At 39.7% G+C, this 20512-nt stretch overlaps 2 protein-coding genes across 6 annotated transcripts in view; one reads left to right on the top strand and one right to left on the bottom strand.

Annotated features, from left to right (window-relative positions):
• Positions 1-20512, top strand: part of DOCK7 (dedicator of cytokinesis 7) — a 147891-nt gene that overhangs the window by 48915 nt on the left and 78464 nt on the right. For all 5 annotated transcript variants that reach the window (XM_084637481.1, XM_084637482.1, XM_084637483.1 and 2 more), the window contains 5 exons: positions 1090-1170; positions 3384-3549; positions 4196-4338; positions 5977-6070; positions 6576-6738. In XM_084637481.1, the coding sequence (XP_084493607.1) occupies positions 1090-1170; positions 3384-3549; positions 4196-4338; positions 5977-6070; positions 6576-6738 (647 nt within the window). The remainder of the gene's footprint in view (positions 1-1089; positions 1171-3383; positions 3550-4195; positions 4339-5976; positions 6071-6575; positions 6739-20512) is intronic.
• Positions 11727-20196, bottom strand: ANGPTL3 (angiopoietin like 3). The gene is made up of 7 exons (XM_084637485.1): positions 19646-20196; positions 18398-18508; positions 17383-17500; positions 16394-16507; positions 15101-15196; positions 13116-13388; positions 11727-12293 (listed from the first exon to the last, which is right to left on the bottom strand). The coding sequence occupies exons 1-7, from the start codon at positions 20138-20140 to the stop codon at positions 12112-12114; spliced, it is 1389 nt and encodes a 462-aa protein (XP_084493611.1). The 5' UTR covers positions 20141-20196; the 3' UTR covers positions 11727-12111.

The following is a 20512-nucleotide window of genomic DNA, read 5'->3' on the forward strand; positions in this document are numbered from 1 at the left end:
CATGTGTCATTGCATATCTTGTAAAATCAGGGTCTGTGTTTGCACAGTAGCTGATTTTTACAAGCTGAGAGGCAGAGATATACACCATATAACTGAAATCAGGATCTAGCCAGAGGAGTTTGTGTTTGCACATTAGGACTTGTAAACCCAGTGAGGTAAGCACAGCTGGTAGCCATTTATTTAACAGTGACATTTTGATTTTTATCATGTGATAATAGTAAATAAGATAGAAAAATAGCTTGCCTTGTCAGTTGAATTTTCACATAGGTGTTAGCTTTGTTATGTATTATGAAATCACTAGCTATGCATTTGAACATTTCTAACTAATCATCCTAGCTAATCTGGGCATGCAAAGGATGATGGTAAACATTCTTCTTTATTATTTGTACTATGGTATTACCTAGGAGTCCTGGTCATGGGCCAGGCCTCGTTGTGCTAGGCACTGTACAAACAGAGAACAAAAAGATGCCCCCAAAGAGCTGACAGTCTAAGTAATGGCAAGTATGCAATGGTTAGCTTGTGAAGGCAGGGGTGCTTTTTAAACCAATTCATATGTCCCCAGCCCTCTTCACTGCTCATTCGTGTGAGCCACCTGTTTTGTCTCATCTCCTAGATTTCAGGCTCTTTGGGCAGGGACAGTAATTTTCTATACCTTTGTACTGGGCCTTGCATAACGGGACACCAGTCTTGTCGAGAACTTTAGGTGCTACTGCGAATAGATAAAATAACATGGAGAAGAACCAAATTCAGAAGAATCATGAAGTAATAATCTGACACATAACTCTTTAAAAGCCCTTGGCAATTGGCTAAACGTTCAAAAGGCTGTAATTTGCACCTTCATTTTTGCACTTCCAGTTTTCACCCACAATTCAGTTGTGTTACTCACACTTCCGACTATCTGGTCAAGGAGAATGTTCTTTGATTTACATCTATGGTTAAATTTGCTGGTGCAAAAGGGAAACGAGCTTCAGCTCTTTTGAATGTCTATTCTTCAGAACATGTCTAAACTACATAGAGTGTTCTATTAATTTGCCATTCTCTGATAAATACATGTCCCTGTCCTCACAAACACCCGTTGTTTCTTCACAGCTGGAAAAAGTATTACAGCAGGGGGATATTGGCGAATGCGCAGAGCCCTATATGATTTTTAAAGAAGCGGATGCGGCAAAGGTAAGGATTTTTAGAAGTTTAGAGGAAATGTTGGCATTGATACTTCCAAAGATATTGAAGTTTAATCATTCATATTTTAATTAAATGTATTGACCTTATTTCCCTTTACTGTGGTTTGTCCCGGTTCCTGCTATTCCTGTTATTAAAACGATACCTTTAACTAGGATTCTTGTCAACTTCTAAAAGGGAATTATAAAATAATCCCAGTATCACAGCTCCTGGGGAGGTCCACTGCTAGCATTTGAATTGTGGTGCTTTTACAACCACGTTTTAAAATGTTTTCCTCTCTTCTGATGTTGTGTGGAAGATCCACCCACACATCGGGGGGGGGAAACTGACTATCATGAAACAAACTGTAATCCCAGTGCTCCTGTTGCATGTACAAAATAGCCAACTGAACAAAGAGAGACAGTGTATATTTTTGTCTCTAATATTTTTTTTAGTTATGTGTAATGAAGCATAGCAAAAGGCTTGGCCTCTTGGCCCACACTTAGAGTTGAATTCCTACCTCTCCGTCCCTGCTTCCCTTCCAAACAACTAGATACTTTACTGTGGAAATCCTACCTACGATGCAGAAGGCTTGGAACTGCAGTTTTCATAGCTTAGAAGAATACCATAATTTTTACTGAACTCTGAGCTGTTAAAGTGGTGGTTGTGCAAGCCTGGATATGGTAAATCACTGTGGATCAGAGGCTAGAAGGGAGTGCATTCTTTTGCTGGCTTTCTGGAACAGACAGGAATACTAGTAGCATCTAAGAGACAACTTGTGCTGTGGCATTTCTTTGATGTTGTCCTTTGTAGGTTACTCCAAGATCAGCAATGGCTATAGAATGGGAAATCTCCATTTTATCTTTAGAAGAGCTACAGTTTAGAGCTGTAAAACTTTACCCAAGCTCAGTCAGTTTTTGTACAATTTAATTTTAAAAACCGATTTCACAGCCATCTTAAGAAAAACCCCCCCTCCCCGCCCCCGATCTAATGGAATATAGAATGAGGTGGTGCGTGGCATCTTCTCTTGCTTATCATTTAATTTACTTCTGATTTCCTGAATGAGTGTTGCAGATGAAGTGAAAAGCAAAAGGAAATGGTGAAGCCTGGCTGCACCATAGAATGGATGTTCTGCCTGCATGTGACCCTCAAATCTGTCACCATACATTTTCTAAGAGCTAAGACTGCAAACCTCTGGTTGCTATTTAAATTCCTTCATAGTTCCAGCTGGCAAAGTTTATATTCACTTTCTCTTCTGAACTCTTATGCAATGATGCTCCCTAAGCATTCAGATACCATGGTGATGGGTGGCAGTATAAACCCTAAGCTAGACGGGCCTCCATTCCTGTGATGAGTGAGGTGACCCTGCACGTATATTGTATTTTGGAATCAGACAGGTGGTTTGTGAATTTTGGGCAAGTGGTGTTTTGTAAGGCCTCGTTGCAGCAAGGTGCCTAAGCACATGTCTAATTTGAAGCATGTGAGGATTTCCATGGAATTCGAAGGACTACTCGTGGTTAAAGTCATGCCTTGATAAATCAGGATCTGCATGTTAAAGGCACAGGACTGAGAGACAGGAAGCCTGAGTTCTATTTCGGGCTCTACCACAGACTATATATGACCATGGGCAAGTCCCTTTAATTGCTTTCTGCCTCAGCTTCCCCATATGTAAAATGGGGACAAAGACTGATCTCCTATGTAAAACACTTTGGAATCTACTGAGGAAAAGTGCTATGTAAAAGGTAGCTGGTGGTATTATTATTTTAGGGTTTTATGCTGCTCCCGTCACCATAGTATCACCTCATAAAATCAATAGCAATAATGAAATCCCTAGTGGACTTCCTGGAGTATAATTTAGCTGCCTTGTGAGGGCAGAGGGCCAAGTGATTTGAACTGGCAATTTCTGGAAGCTTAGGAACATTAAATCAGCTGCTCTTTTAGATCATCACTGCTCTACAGGATGGGAGTGTTCTGAGGCTCAATTCCTTATTGTTTGTAAAGCACTTGGGAATACTCAGGTAGATGGTGCTATGGAAATGCAAAGTATTATTATTATTATAGTTATTTATTTATTATACTAGGGATCAGTGTAAAAGTCATTATTATTACTTTGCATGGACAAAGCACCTGGAAACGTTTTTGATAAGCGGAGGCTGGCTTCCCTTCCCTTTCCTTTTTTTTTTTTTTTTTTTTTTAATCTGTTGGAATTAATGTTTTGTTTGCAGAATAAGGAGAAATTGGAAAAGTTGAAAAGCCAAGCAGAGCAGTTTTGCCAAAGACTCGGCAAATATCGAATGCCTTTTGCCTGGACAGCCATTCATTTAATGAACATAGTCAGCAGTGCTGGAAGTTTGGAGAGAGATTCCACAGAGGTTGAAATTGGCACAGGAGGTTAAGTATATCCTGCGTTTTCATAAGGGAATATGTGCCTGAGCTAAATCAGCTTAGATCAGGCCCTATGGCCACTGCTCTTTCCTTTTACCAGCTTGTTCTCTCTCTTTCCACTCCCCCTCCCCCACGCACGCCTTTGTAACAGTCCTAGAAAAGGGTTGAAATAAAAAGGACAAGGCTGTGGTAACAAATAGGTTTATCTTTCAAGAATTTTACAAGCAAACCATCTGTTATATGCTATTTATACCCAGGCTGCTAAGACTGAAGAGCATTGTAGGCTGATGAACATTTTCCAAAGGAGTGGATTAATCTTTTTGAACCACACAGCTCATCTGAAACTGCTCTTCAGCATCCCCAAAACTGCCAACTTCATCATCTTTCAGCACAAGAGAAATACATAAATCTCCACACAATAAAGACTTTTATAATAGCAATAAGGCACTGGGGTGAGGTTGCTATGAAAGGAGCAGAGGTATTCAGCTGTGCTTCATAGCTTCCTGATGCCTCAGGAGTGTGATTGTCTTAGCATAACCACCTCTTCTATCATGCTTATTGCATAATTTTTGAATGCAGCAGTTGTCTTCCTGTGTAGAAAATCTGCTTGAAACAAATGTAGTTCTCTTTGTTTTTCTTCCTTTTCTTTTAGAACGCAAAGGATCTTGGTCAGAGAGACGGAATTCCAGTATTGTTGGAAGGCGTTCATTAGAAAGGACAACCAGTGGAGATGAAACTTGCAACCTTACTAGCTTTAGACCAGCTACTCTTACGGTGACAAACTTCTTTAAACAGGTACTGTAAGAGCCATGGTCATTGCGGTGTTTCCCATGACACAGCATGATTTGGTTCGCCCTCCTGGTGAGGTCAGAGTAGAGCTGAGTGGATAATTCATAATCCATTGACTGAATTTAGCCTTGCTTTCCCATTCACGGATTATGTTTGAGCAGCATCTGATTTCATTTATATTACTGGAAGTTTATTCTACAGACACATTTTTGCAAATAGTTTGTCATGATCTGTGGATTCTTTCTGAGAAGTTCATTGTGAAAAATTGATTTATGAAATTTGAGCTTTGTCAGTTTGTTCTGAGTGGACCTTTAGGTCACATGGCATTGTCACTGTTCCCTGACTGTATCAGTGTAACTAATAGAAACAGGTTTCCTCGGGGAATATTAGTTCATTCTTCTCCAGTGTTCTCTAATAAACATTTAAAATTCGCTGTTTTCATGAACATTCCTGCAGTATACCCGTTTGCTCGAATAATCACAGAAGAAATCACAAAGCAGCCAGTGAGAATCCATTATTTTTATTTGAGTGAATATGTGCCAAAGGATAGTTGATGTATTTGACCTGCTCTTGGCCATGAACTGTAGCATAACCTTTACCATGGTGGTTGCATCTTTAGCTCACACATAATGGCCTCAGTTCTTAGATTGCCCTCAATCTCTGTTGAAACAACCCTATTCAATTCAATGGGCAATTTGCCACTGATTTCAATAGAAGCAAGACCATGCTCTGCAGTGGGAGATAAGAATGGCCAGCAGTTCTTGGAATTCTCTCAGCATTTGGAGCTCAGATCCCATGGTGGAACAGATCCTTTCTGATACTGTGGTGCTGATGTCAGCTCTCCTCAGCTGAGGCTGTGGATTTCCCTGAGGAACAGCAGCAAGGGAAAGATTTCAAAACATTTAGTATTTAAGGATAAGAGGATGGTAAGGGAGGCTGGACTATTTTTTAAATGGAAGCTATTTTGTTTTCAATTAAGTAATGTATGAGGTAATTATTATTATTTTTTATTTTTTGGCCACCAGGTGCAATAAAATGATGTTCAGTGTGGTATTACGGTGTTTTTTGCTGCTCTAGAAAATGTCGTTAATTTTTGAAGCATTACCGAGCGGCAAAAGGAAAGGTGAAATTGTAACTCTGCCACTCTAGCTTCTCCCAAGCCAAAGCTGAGGAAGTTTTGGCGAGTTACAAAGTGGCAAATGAAAAAAAGAAAAAGGACAAAGTGGAACTCCTCTCCCTGCTCTCTCTCAACCCGCCCCAAAACTGTAGACATCATTAATTCTATTGTGTTCATTGGCAAAAAGGGGAGAGAAAGGGCAGAGGGAAGAAAGGGGGGCAAGTCCTTTGAAATTTCGTAATTTGAAAATTCAATTTTCTGTTTTGATGAAAGTAGGAAATTTTTTGCGGGGGGGGGAATCTGAAAAAGGCTATTTTTATTTTTAAAAGTTTCCAATAAAAAATTTCACCCAGTTCTCATAAGGAAGGGCCCGTGATATTAACATAACCTATTAATGTTCTCACCATCTTGTTCCAAGAAAGTACGTTTTGGAGTCAGGTGCAGGAAGGCGAGAGGTGATTTTTTTTTTCCTAATTGCATCCTTATGCAGGCACTGTATTAAGCATTTTTTTTCTCTTTAACAATAGGAAGGGGATCGCTTGAGTGATGAAGATTTGTACAAGTTCCTTGCAGATATGAGAAGACCATCTTCTGTTTTACGGAGATTGAGACCCATTACAGGTATTTAATTATCCTGATGGAAAGTGCTGGAAGGAAACCTTTATGGATTGTATATTATAAGATTGTTTGTCTGTCCCCTCACAACTCCCACCTGATTCCTATCCCCTTACTCATTCTCTGTTGCCCATCTGTGCCCCCCCAACCCTTTATTTCAGTGTTGCACAAATGCATTTGCCTCAGGACTGTGGCATCATAGAATCTATGTGTATCTTTTAGATGGGAAAATCCTACTGTTGTAAACCATATCATTGGCAGTTCAGGATAGTTCCTGATTGTATATTTATTACCCAGTCTAGTATTTCAAGTGCCAAGTGATGGGTGTCTAGATGTTTCCCTTAGTAAATTATTTCACAGGCTAATAGATGTTACTTTCAGGATACTTTTTTTTCCTTTTCAGAAGCGAAAGGCAAGTATATTAACCTTCTCCATTCTAGAAAACAGCATTAATATGCACACTGAATTTGTGTTTTTCTTTCAATTATTGTAATAATTTTTTTTTCTATAGCTCAGCTGAAGATAGACATATCTCCAGCCCCAGAGAATCCTCATTACTGTCTAACTCCAGAATTGCTGCAAGTCAAACTTTACCCAGATAGCAGAGTTAGACCTACAAGAGAGATACTGGAGTTTCCTGCTAGGGATGTGTATATTCCAAATACTACTTACAGGTAAGATTTTTGAAATACATTTTAATCCCTATGAGATCAGCAGGTCCAGACCTTCCACGCTTATCCACGCTGGTTTGCTGCAAAACTTGCCACAGCATCAGATCCTCTGTGCCAAAGACATCATAAGGAGTCAGACTCTCTTATGGCAAAAAATAAACAGCTGTAGAACAGTTCTTTGCAGAACCTAGTAGACCTAGCTGCATAAAACGCAGCAATTTGTGGGGATATCTGAGTGAGCTTTCTTCATTTTTAGTCTATATGAGGTTTGCTTGAGTTTCGGTTACAAACAACCCAAAACCTCAAAGGAAATTTCAGTTGAAACCTCACACGTTTCATGTGGTTTTGTGTTAAAATCATAATTACTTCATCACAGTCCCAACATGAAACCATAAACCTGAGTGTTTCAGTTACATAATGAAACTCAAATCCAGCTGAGTTTTACAACTGTGTCAGTAAATCGGAGTCATGGTATCAGTGAACAAGGGGTTAATTTCAGCACATCTTTTCCCTCTTTTTGCACATATGGTATGGGGAGGTGCTGTAAGAGTGACATCTTGGAAGGCCGAAGGGAGAGAATGCCTTTTGGGAAGATAGGGTCACATGCTCAGGGGCCATAGGATTGGGCTGGACCTAGAGATCAAAAATGTTTCTTGTAAAAAATTATTTGATGCAAAATGTCTTTGACTATATGAAAATTTTAGGAGAAAAATTTCCTATAATTTGAAAAGCTATTTTTAATTGGAAAAAAATGTTTAGAAGAAAAAATTTCCACCAGCTTTAGGTTCAACCCAGCCCTCTGATGTGTCGACAGAACTACATGGTGCATTGCAGGTTTATCATTCAAAATATTGCACCAGAACAAAACACAAAATGTTGTGTGTTCAGTTTTCAGTATTTTGGTTTCCCCAAAACTTTTCTCTCACTTTTTCTCCTCTCCTACCCCTTTTTTGGTGGTGGTTGGGGGAGGGAAAGAGGGGGGAGGAGGAGAAAGAACATTTATTTTTATTTTTCACAGGAAATAGAAGAAAATCCACCAAAAAAATTGGAAAAGATCAATTTAAATAATAAGAATTCTTGCAGAAAATTATTACCATTTTTGGCCAACCATAGCTCCCCTCCAAGCTGGAGGACAGATTTGCTGTCTTTACTTTCGTACTATCTTAACTTATTTTGCTTTTTTCTTATAAACATTAACCCTTACTGACTGGAACTGTCCTTTTCTGCTGAGTCATTTCACCAGTTCACATATCTGCATTACATTTTAGTATAAATATTTCATAGATCTCTAATATCTGCTTAAATATAGTCACAGTAAATATTTTGTTGATCTGTTCATAGCACTTGGATACATATTCAAATATGAATCCTATGGATAGCCAAATGATTAAGCTCATTTAAAAATCAATTACCTGCATTGAAATTATACTGATATCCTACAGATCATGTGGAACAGCAGCACTTCACATTACAAGACTAAAATGTTCTTTTGTTCCCTGTAGTATGTATATAACAAACATTTTTATTACCAGCTACCCATTTAAACTGTTTCTGAAAGTATATTCTTTAACTGCTTCATTTATTGTACTTATATGGTCCCATTACCATAGTATCTGAGCATCTCGCAATCTTTAATGGATTTATCCTCACTATACCCGTGTTGGGTAGGGACATGCTGTTTTTATGGGGAAGAGAGGCTGGGTTCTTCTGGGGAGAGACAGTCCTTCTCTGCCCTTCAAAATTACTTCATTCTTCTCCTAGCTGACCATCCTGATCTGCCCTGCCTCCCCTTTGTAATCTTTTCCATCCCTTTCCCCATGCTGGAATTCTGCAGTCATTGGGCAACTGTGGGCCGGGCATAACTAGCCTGGCTCTAGGACACAGCTGTTAGCTCAAAGCCTGGCCATTAGGAGTTGGTGATGGGCTGTGAGCATGATAGTCTCTGCTCACTCAGGAGTCTCACTTTCAAAGACTGGGGATGGGGGATGGAGCCGATGAGGTGGGGAAGGGCTCGTTTTGCAGCTGGGGAAAGGAGATGGAGGCAGTGAAAGTAGAGAGATGAAAACCCATCTCACATTCTTCATCATAGAACACTAAGGGTCAGGTGTTGGGGTTCTAAAACATGGGACTATACCTGTCAGTCAAGACCTTCTCTCCTGCTAGAGGATTTTTACTAAGGAGTTGAACTAGGGATTACCTAGGGAGGTGGTAGAATCTCCTTCCTTAGAAGTTTTTAAGGTCAGGCTTGACAAAGCCCTGGCTGGGATGATTTAATTGGGGATTGGTCCTGCTTTGAGTAGGGGGTTGGACTAGATGACCTCTTGAGGTCCCTTCCAACCCTGAATATTCTATGATTCTATGAACTCTTGAGCTCTTTTGCTAGAAGTAGCTAGTGCTGAAGTCCATTGAAGGTGTGTCTAAACTGCAGGTCTGATACATGTTTTAGCCCAATCCCATCCTACAATCCATACATAAAGCCCTTGACACTTGTATTTAAGTCCTCAGAATACATGCGTGCTAGCTTGACCAGGAGTATAGGTACCCATAACTATGTCTTACTGAAATTTGTATCTCAGCCCACTCACTTTGCAATGAGGATGAAGCTAAAGCATGTGTTGCTGAGGTCATGTTTGAATAGGCCGGCAGTGCTATCCCACAATTCCCATGGCCTGTATGTTCTAGCCTTTCTACAGACCCAACTTCCTGCTCCCCAGGGACAGGACATCGCTCATTGCTTTTTTCCGGATGTTTGGCAGTCTTCTGTGGATCTAGTGACTGGGGCTTAACAGGAAGTAATGACTTTTCTTGACTGGAAAGTGAATTGGTTTGTATCTATGAATTAGTCTATTACAGGGGTGGCCAACCTGAGCCTGAGGAGGAGCCAGAATTTACCAATGTACATTGCCAAAGAGCCACAGTCATACGTCCGCAGCCCCCCCAGCAGCTCCACCCCCCTGCTCCCAGCACTTCCTGCCCACTGGCTGCCCTGCCAATCAGCACCTCCTCCTCCCTCCCCAAACCTCCTGATCAGCTGTTTCATGGTGTTCAGGAGGCTCGGAGGGGGAGGAGCCAGAGCATGGCAGGCTCAGGGGAGGGGGCGGAGCCTGTGGCAGAGCCAGGGGTTGAGCAGTGAGCACTCCCCGGCACATTGGAAAGTTGGCGCCTGTAGCCCCAGCCTCGGAGTCGGTGCCTATACAAGGAGCGGCATAGTCACTTCTGAAGAGCCGCAGGTGGCTCTGGAGCTGCAGGTTGGCCAGTCCTGGTCTACTAGCAATGAAAAAACCCAATTCCAGATCACTGAAGTTGGAGGGCTTCAAAGTACAGTCTAATTAGCTGCACAGTAGATCTATCACTCAGGCATTGTTACAAGGGGCAAGACAGGGGAGTGAGGATCCAGTCCTGGGGGTAGGATGGAACAGCTGGTGGGAAAAACTGGTGAGACAGCTCTGCTGTTTCTTGTCTTCCATGGATGCTGGCAGGAAGGGACTTGAGATTTGCACAGAGGATAAGCAGCCCCAAGACAGTTCTTATCCTCATCCCCAGACTACCTTTCCTCTAAGCTGGTGTGGGTCTCCTTGGCCTCTTGGAACTAGACAAACCTCTGTATGGGTGCAACCAACTCACAGAAAACTAATCCTCTAAGGCCTGGTCTACACTGGGGGGGGGAATCGATCTAAGATACACAACTTCAGCTACGAGAATAGCGTAGCTGAAGTTGACGTATCTTAGATCGACTTAGAATCACTCACTTCGCGTCCTCGCAGCGCGGGATCGACAGCCGCCGCTCACCCGTCGACTCCGCTTCCGCCTCTCGCCATGGAGTTCCGGAGTCGACGGCAGAGTGATCGGAGATTGATTTATCGTGTCTATACTAGACGCAGTAAATCGATCCCCGATAGATCGAACACTACGTGCCGATCCGGTGGGTAGTGTAGACGTGGCCTAAGACTTCTTTTATTCATGTTACATATTAGTTTCTTTTTGGAAATTTTCTTTATTGATTTTTAAAGTATAATATAAACAACTAAACATTTCCAGGACATCAGTACAAATGTGCAGTTCCTCTTGCTTGATTATCTTACTTTGATTGTAATGAGTGCATTTCAACAGCATCAGACCTCTAATTCAATTAGTTAGTGCATTGTTTCTCTGAAATTTGCTAATTATATTCAACCTTGTTTTCATTTTGACAAAATATAGTTTAAAAAGGTGGGTTTTATTAATGTCGACAAATGTTAAAATGCTACAAAATTCATACAGTACAGTTTTTAGGTAAGATAGAAAAGTCAATATGATTCAAAATATTCACATTCTATGGCTCCTACCATGCAAACACTTACAGGCACGCCTAACCATAAATATGTGAATAGTCCCATCGACTTTGGGGGTTCCTCCTTTGAGTAAATTTATGCAAATATGTGTTTGCAGGATTGGGGCTGAAGGTCCTGCAGGATCTTACAGTCCTTACGAATGTGATTAGTTGAGTTGCACCATTGACTTCAGTGGGATTTCTTGCATAGGTACAGGTTGCAGGATTGGTTTCTATTTATATTAAAGGCAATCGGTCTGTTTCAAACACAGCACTTTGTCCATTTGATTCCATAAATAAGGTGTACCAAAAGGTAATTTAAGGGCCTGATTCAAAGCCAGTTGACATCCGTGCAAAAAAACTAATGGCAGTCTTTGGATCAGGCCCTAAGAATTATTCTACAAAGTATAATATAAAAGGTTAGTTTCACATTCTGGATTTCCAGATGCGCTGTTTTCATAGTTGCATGAGCACAACAATGAATATTTGGCTCAAGATACACAGCTGGGTGTTCACATTTAAATACATAGTACCATAAAATGCAGAATTATCTGCCAATTCAGTCATGCATAGACACATTCCAAGACTACAGTACTTGAGTCTAACATGAAAGTAAGTTACTTTATAAAGTAAAACCTTTTTTTTCTTCAAAACTAATACTTACATGTTTTCTGTAGAATTCTGTCAGTCTGTTATTTTTATTGAAACATTTTGAATATTCTCCTCTACATAATCCAGAAATGAATGCATTGGCCTGAAAATTCTTGTCCACATGTAATACAGTCTGCCAAAATATCAAAACCACATCCAGTTTCTAGGCACCAGTGTTCAAAGGTGGGGATGCGTAGGTAGTTTTGAACTTGAAATATATTTATATTGGAAAAAATAATAATACTTTCAAAATATACCATAAGACCACAGTAGACTCCTCCGTGTTGTATCATTGAGTAGTATGGAATACTGTATATGTAATGCCTTGTATTTGGGCATTCGGCCCTGATTATTAGTTCATATTATGTTTCATATTCAGTGAATATGTGTTCAATTAAACACTTCAGAATGAGGATTCACTCAAAACTTTCTAAATCCGTAGGATGTATCATCAGCTTGGTTGACCTGATCAAATAGAATCTTCCTTTCTTAGGCTTCCAGTATATTCCTCGTCTCCTTTCTAGTTTTCCTTCTGATCTTGGTTTGATATATTTTCCATTCAGATTGGTTTCCCCACACGCTCTGTGCCACCAGCCACCTAAAAACAATATTTTGGTGTCATTTAGTCCAAATTTTACTTTTTCTGTTTGACGTCAGAAGGCTAGTCACTGATTTGGACAGCATTTTCAAAGTGAGGCTTCTCTAGGCCTGATCCAACTCCCATTGAGGTTTTTGTTTTTTTGTTTTATAAATGTGTAGGAAAATTCTACCTTTGTCCTAGATATATCCATCAGTTTTGAGGTGAATGTGACTTATTTTGTATATTTTAGAGCGCACCAAAATCAGGCTTTAAATGGAAACTCGGCTGCAGGCTTAACTATAGTCTGCTGCGTATGATAGAGTGGAATTAATATCCAGTCCATCTTGTGTTGTGTGCAAGAAGGGATTATATGTAGAAAGCCAATGTAGTCCAGTGGCTGGGCGCTGGACTAGGACCCAGTACACGGGAGATGAACTCCTGGCTCCATTGAAGTCTGTGGCAAAACTCCTATTGACTTAAATGAACAAGGAACTCACCCCTGAGTTCCATTTCTATCTCTGCTACTAATCACTCTATGGCCTTGAGCAAGTCACTTAGCATTTCTGTGCTTCAGTTTTCCCCATGTGTGAAATGGGATAATAATGCTTAGGTGGTGTCTTAGGACTCTGAAATCTGTGGACAAAAAACACTATATAAGTGCTGATAATTATTATTTCATTTTATGTTCTTCATTTGCAGGGGAGAGATTTTGTGAACTAGTCTTTTCAGTCTCTAACATCCATGACAGCTGAGCATTATAGGTAGATTCCCAGTAATTCATGAAGTTATATCTAATGTAACAAAGGAACTGGAATTTTAATGTGCTTCAAATACTGGTACCTGAATATCTTTCTGGACAGTTTAAATCACTCTTTGTAGCATTGTCGTGATCCATCAAAGAGAACCTCAGTTTTTTTTGTTCAGGCAGTGCGTTGGGAATATTTCCTGAGATCTCTGAAAGATGAAGTGTGTAGTCTGTTTCTGGACTTCCCAGGGTGAATGTGTACTCGACGTAACGTTTATTATCTTTCCAGTCTTTCAGCTCAATACGTAAAATGTAGTCAGCTTGGTTAGCAATGGAATATAACTTCGCTAGTCCCAACCAAAATTCCCCTGCAAGGACAGGTTGCATGAATATCATTAGTATGGAGTTAAGACAGAGCACAATTATTTTAAAAGGTTTATTCATTGCTTTAATTAAATCAATAGTATGAGTCTTGGGAACTCTTGATCTTTTCAGAGAGTCTCCTGAAACATTCTTTTTGTTTACATCTTTTTAATTACACACTCGTGATCAATAAAAACTAGATATATAAATTAAACGGAACCTCTCCTAATTTTCACAGTGCTTGTGAAGGACTGCAGAGGGGACTCCAGACATTAAAAAAAAATACGTAACTGAAACAGCATGATAAGTGAAGCAAGTGGCATATATAAAACTTAATTGTACTGGAAATGGATTTCACTTGTGGTTGTGGTGGGGGACCTACATTGGGATTTTGATGCCCTTATAGAAAAAAAAGTGGATTTAATTTGAGTAGTTTTTCTCCTTCATGGACTTTTTGATAGTTGAACATATTGTTTAGCAAAATATGAACCAGCTTCTTATTATGTCTATTGCTGATCTCCGACCAAAAACAATACTGCCAAATGTGAATGCCTCACAAGCAAGGTGCCCACCTACATTTCAAGGATCAAAGGACAAGCACTTTTGAAAAAATACAGGACAATACTTTAAGAAGCAGCACTCCACCATTTTCCATTCATGTTAGAAAATTCTTCACAGGCCACAGTCATACATTGGTATCTCTGTATACTTCTATGATCCTTTGCATGAATTTTTCTGATCTATGGAACAAAATGCATCCTATATTGTTAAGGGATGTGGGAATTCTACACCAGGTAAGGCACATTCCTTAAAATATGAGGTGAGAATCCTCCTACATGAGAGAATGCTTGTCTCAGTCCTATTTACTGCTCCAACACCAGAGGGAGGAATAGAGCAACTCTTCACTGTTGCAGATCTGAAAGAAGGCAATAGTTGATATCCTGCTGCTATCTACCCTCTGCTCTGTGCCCAGACTGGGAAATTGGTGGCTTGAATCTGCCACCTGAGTCCTGCCACAGTGAGTCATTTTTCTGTAAAAGGAGAATCAAGTAATTTTAAATAGATGCATAGACAAATCTGTTGGATAGGCAAGCTGTTAGCCAATGCTTGGCATTAAAAATGATCTTAGAGTTGATGAATAACTAATATAAACATGGGTGTTTCTTCACCATTCACATGCCAGGTAAGATGATTGGCTGCCAATGATTGGGAGACTGGACGTGTAGAGAAGAAAATACTGTCTAGTCTAATGGTGTCTTGAGCTTGAACAATTGATGTGGTGGTGTTTAGTGTAAACATGGTATGGTGGGAGGAAGAAGTGCTGCTTACTTTGGTGGTGTTTACTGTGTATTTCTTGTGTTCTTGTGGTTGGAAATCTGTGTCAAGGAAACCTAAAACTTTGGATGGGGAACTTGAAAAGGGCAGAATATAAATAAATAAAATAACATTTGAAATATGTCTTTTTGGTCTTGATTTAGCAAAGGTCTTGAGCACATGTTTAAGGGTAAGCACATGCTTACGTGCTTTGCTGAATTCAGGGCCTTATATTTTCTGGTATGCAATAGACAGTGTCTCACATTAGCTATATGAGCTGCTCAGACTGGCTTGCTTGTTTCTGCCTGCTGGTGTGTGAATGCACTAGAGTCATTGAAGATTCTAGCATTTGAAAGCCGCTAACAACCTATAAAAAATGAAGGAGTAAAAACAGTGCCTTTACCCTTGAGATCACCAAAACCATTTGCATAGCTCTCCCAGGTTTGGTTGAAATCTAGTGATCCATTGACTCTGTTTTGAATGACTGTCCATGAGCTGTCTGTGAATGACAAAGGGAAAGAAACCATCAGCCTGTTAGGTCATTTTAAGCATTTGTTTGGACTTTGACAAGAGTAGAGCAATAGATAAAAAGAGAAATTAATTGTTCCATGTTAGTAGCTTTGCTGGGCATTTAATAAATACCATTTACAGTCAACAAAATTCTCTCAAGTGGTAGCTCTTGACTGCTTAGGATATTTCGCTAACATTCATATGAAGCGTGACTGATTTTTTTTTTCTTTTTTGTAGTAACCAGGTCATGACACCCTCATCTGACCCAGATACAACAAACATGCTTGAATTATGACCCTTCAGCAGCTTCTTTTCACAATGAAACCACAGGCCAACTATGTTTGCATCAGTGTATTCTTGGAAATGCTAGGTAGCTGTGCCAGAGATCAGGGAGCCAAGAGGGCACTTACATAGAGCTGCACGGCCAGTGTGAGAGGCACTGTGCTGTGCTCTGATACAATGGGAGAAAGAACAACTGGCCAAACTGGTGATACACATGCATGTGTACCACAAAATAACAGCATTATGACTTTGTTATAGGAAGACAAGCAGATACCAGCGTAGGCTGCTGGCAAAGATATACCATCGGTAGTTGCCATAGTTATTATATATGTATCAGCCATGTTGTGCATGGACACAATCCTTGTTTAGATCCAACATGGTCACTGACTGGTGATAAACTAATTGAAATGTGATAGCATGGAGGGGCCTGATAAACTCATGGCAGTTCTGTACCCCGGAATAACCTTATAAAGAATGTGTGTCAGACTATTCAAAGCATAACCACTGTTAGCTGCCTATGCTGAGTGTTATGCAATTAACTGGTTTAATTTAGAAAAGTTACTAGTTGTTTGTAATACCGTGTTAGTAATCATTGCTTTTTAGTGGTCATTTGGCTGAAGGGATGAAAAGCTATTTCCTGTAGATGCCAGTGGATTTGCCTCTTGCTTATAGTGAGGAATGGACTGAACAAAGAGTGGAAGTGTTTTCTTCAATTCTCTCTGGTATTTTGAAAAGTCGGGACGAATTCAGAATGCCACTGGTTGCAGTCAGCTTTCTAATAGATGACAACCTTTTGGGTAGTCTGCTGTAAGTTTGTGTACATTTTAGGGCAGTAAGCACAGTACAGTTTATCAGTAAACTGTTAAAGGAAGAATTCTACTGCTTCTAGCATAGCTGGTCTTACCAGATTTCATTTCACAATAGACATTAAAAGCTTCAGATCCGTTGGGCTTAATAGAGTAAATGCCACTGGTCCGTTCACCTCTCTTATAAAGGGCAGTGCAATCAGTAGCGACACCTGGAATAGCAATAATTAAAGAATTACAAATATATTTTTGCAGTTAAGAAGCCTGAAGGACAGAATCCAACATTGCAGAGGTAGTTGCCTGTTTTGAACCTCTTGGAACAAAACAGAAGTTGTAATAGTTAGTTCAGCGGGAGTGTTCTTTTATGATGGTTCCTTCTGTGAAATGGGCAAATTAGATTCTGAGGGCTAAAAATTACGTCAGAGGAAAAGTGGCCAACTGGCTGTTGGGCAGCTGGTGTTTGCTCAATTAGGCAAGGTTTCAATTTAGATAATCTTACAAAAGGGATAGTCTAAGAACAGACTGTTGGACATAATGACTTTTTTTCTCCACGAAGTTCTAATCGTGGTTGTTTGAATTAGACTGAATTCCCAAACGTTACTATTGCTGAAGTCTAAAAATGCTGATCAGCTTTAAAAATCTAATCCAAGTCCTGTCAATCCAAGTCTCAGTCCATTTCCCAGTGGACAAATGCCTGCATCATCAAAACTGACAATAAAGGTATTGCCTTGTATGTGTGATACAAAATGTAACCCAAAGAAAGGCCAGAGACTGAACTGCCTACCAAGACTGGACTATTTCAACCCTAGAAGTTGTCCCACTTCACGAAAGTGGAGGCAAATTTGTGGGGTAGTGTGTGGAAATGTGCACTGCTACACCTTTTATATGGTTAAATAAAGGACTCAAGTCTCCAAAGCTGAAAACCCAGCCCCTTTCATAAGAACTGGCTTCATAGAGAAACTAGAAAAAGAAAGGTAAAAACCTCCTGTATCTGACCATTTAACAGTGAGGACATGCATGCACACATATGCACTACTGCAAACACAATGGGTTATACAGTCATACCTAAAGCATTATATGATCTTACCATTGAATTCCTGAACTGGAGCTGTGGAATTATGTGAAGGAAGGGGAATGATCTTTGGTTCAGTTTGTTTCAGAGAAAATGAACTCTCTGTGTTTTCTTGGAAACTTGTATTGCTTAGCTGAAAAGAAGCATATTTATGTATTATGGATCTCCCAAGCATCTTGGAATTATAATCAAAAGTCATATACTTAGTACAAGAATCCAAGGTACTATATCCATTTTTATTATCAATTTAATCTTTCAAAGTAATCAGTGTACAATATGTAAAGTGTTTTATAAATGTTCCTGGAGATTTTGAATATATTAATACTAACATGCCTCTTTGAAACTCATGTTTTGTCTATGAAACTTGTTCACTAAGATAAGCTGCCAATTTGCTTAGCTGTCCATTTGACATGTATCTTGATCGGTGGATGAACTTAATTTGGTCCCTATATAACACCACTCAGACAACCAGTCCCAACCTGTAGAGGGTTTACGGAGCCCTTGGGCCGTGCACTAAAAACTCTTTTCTTTTGGGGCCTGCTCTGAGGAGTGAAATTAAATATGAGCATGTCAATTTCAAAACCATGTCAGTTGTACCCACAGCTGTGGTAACAGAGGTTAAACATTTTAGTGCAGAGGTATGGTGCTGTGTTGAAATAAATATAGCAGCAGAGAGGAGGAAAAAGAGAAAATCACTTAACACTGGGAAGCAGGAGAAAGGAAAGAGTAGGAAAAACAGTGAGATTGGTAATTAGAGAATTAAACAAAATTAGAAAAGTTACAATCCCCAAACATGCCCCACTTGGGTTTTATGGTCCATGGTGCAGAGCTTTATACTCAGCATTCTTGTGCCCTAAGCCCCAACCACATACCACAGAACCACAGCATTTAGCAGTTGCACACCCATAAAAAGATTGTGTCCCAAGATTTGCATTTTGGCTGATGGGGTTATTTTCCCCCCTAGGTATCTCAGACAATCAGAATGAATTCTGGAAAGGAGAAGTGTATTTCGATAACTAGTTCCTCTTACCTTTTCTTCCAGCTCCTTTATTTGATTGTGCTGTTTATCAAGTTGTGCATGCTGTTCTTGTACAACTTTGAGAAGTTGCCTAATGTGGTTGTCTTGTTGCTGTACAAAATTCTGGAGGGGGAAAAAAGTGGAACTTCACCAAAGACAACTTTCATTCTGTGTTAGAAAGATCAGATTAATGCCTTAGCAAAAGTAGTCTTCAACCAACCTTTTTTATTGGTGTCAGTTTTTAAAGGCAAAATCACTGCACCATCCATGGTCATCGTTTTCCTTTATTTTGCCTTCCCTGTCCTGCCTTGTGAGGTAGAATCCTCTCTTTTCCTCTGCAATGAGTATCTACACCAATTTTGGATCAAATTATGTAGCTCTTACTTGAGCAAAACTGCTGTCAGCTTCAGAGACCTTCATTTGGCCCTTTATTTCAAACACTTTAATCCCACTTTGTAGGTGATTCAAAGAATGAATTTTTGTGGAGCTGTCTTGTGTTTTTAATTGAACTGTATAAATAACACATACCACTAGGCCAGTAGAGAGGAAGGATGCTCCAGTGGTTAGGCCTTGGAAGACCTGGGTTAATTTCCCTGCCGTGCCACGTGCTTCCTGTGTGACCTTGGGCAAGTCACCTAGCCTCTCTGTGCCTCAGTTCTCATCTGTAAATTGGGGATAATGGAACTGCCTTAACTCCCAGGGGTGTTGTGGGGATAAATATATTGAAGATTGTGAGGCGCTCAGGTACTATGGTAATGGGGACCATATAAGTACCGTAAATAGATAGCCCCTCTTTAAAGTTAATTTTTAAAATAAATGTTACTAAATCTTAACATTAAACCTATCAGAATTCACATAGACCACCATTTTGCAATGAGCTGTATTGTGCTGTAGTTTTGTTAATCTGATTTCCAAGGGTTTTACCACTATGCTTTAGTGTACTTTGAAATTGATTTATTTTTTTAAGCACAAAGCAAAATATGTAGAGCCATATCATTCCATCTGTTTTCAAGCATATTTCCTCACTGATTTCTTTGGGGATTTATGCTTTAAAATTGGTGACATTTCAGTAAGACACTTGAATTGATTTCTGCAAGACTATTATTCTCCAGTTTCATGTACAAAGCTTATTTCTCAAAATACATATTACTGCTTCTAGAAATGTGTGGAGGAAACATGGCTGTCTGAGCATCACTCCCTAAAATAGAATCCTGATTTACTTTGGCTTTCTACCCTCTGGGTTTCCTCAAGTCTACTTACTTTGAGTGAAGTCATTTCTTTCAGTTCTTGAACTTCAGGCTGGATGTGGACTAATTTAATTACTTTCTCTTCCAGCCCCCCTACTTTCTCTTGAAGCTGGATCTTGTCTTGTAATAGGTCTTCAATCTTTGAGTTCAGCTCGAGGGATATATTCCTTATCTCTTCATTGTTGGCCTGCAATCTGGAAGTTGTTTTTCTGAGTTCTTCTTCTTCTACTTTGATTTCGTTGGTTTGCAGTGAGAGCTCATAAAAAGACTTGTCAAAAATGTTCAGTTTTTGAAAGATGTCATTCATTTGCCCCTTGGTCTTGTGGACAAAGTCTTTAAGGCCGTGCCCAAGCTGGAGAAGCCCATTAGCTAAAATCCGCACATCATCTAACATGGCAAATCTTGAGTTCGGCTCAGGAGGTGCAGAATCAAAGGAAGAGTAGTCTTTGTCAATTCTACTTGAAATAGCACAAGGGGCAATGAAAAGAAAGATGAGGGCTATTTTCATGGTGTCTGTTTCCAATTTCCTAAGGTAGTTTTGAACAGAGATGTTTTCCCTGGTTTTAGCTTTTGCTGTATGATGGTTCTAGGTTAAAGAATTTAGCCTATATATATGCCTGTTCGGTTCAGAAAAGGCAAACGGATTAAGTTGATCATTAAACCATGTATAATTGAACTAATGTAACCTCTGTCCTGTCCAGGTTGATATCTGGAAAGATAAACCTGTGTGACCAGCCTGGTGCAGATTAAACTAGTACTTAGATTTCCAATATGCCAGCTATTCTGTTGTTAAAATTATTGGTAAACGTGATGTATTGCTGGATATACACCTTTCTTAACAGGTTCATTTTTTTTATCATAATCTTGAACTATGGATAAG

This window comes from Lepidochelys olivacea, assembly GCF_965140295.1.
Source record: "Lepidochelys olivacea isolate rLepOli2 genome assembly, chromosome: 8".
NCBI lineage: Eukaryota > Metazoa > Chordata > Testudines > Cheloniidae > Lepidochelys > Lepidochelys olivacea.

Excerpts from the sequence above, each read along its gene's own strand:
- ANGPTL3 (XM_084637485.1), bottom strand. The coding sequence starts at position 20,140 with ATGAAAATAGCCCTCATCTTTCTTTTCATTGCCCCTTGTGCTATTTCA. Across the intron at positions 17,501-18,397 it reads TAAAGGAGCTGGAAGAAAAG|CTAAGCAATACAAGTTTCCA; the intron begins GTAAGAGGAACT and ends GCTTCTTTTCAG. Across the intron at positions 15,197-16,393 it reads CTATTGTGAAATGAAATCTG|ACAGCTCATGGACAGTCATT; the intron begins GTAAGACCAGCT and ends TGTCATTCACAG.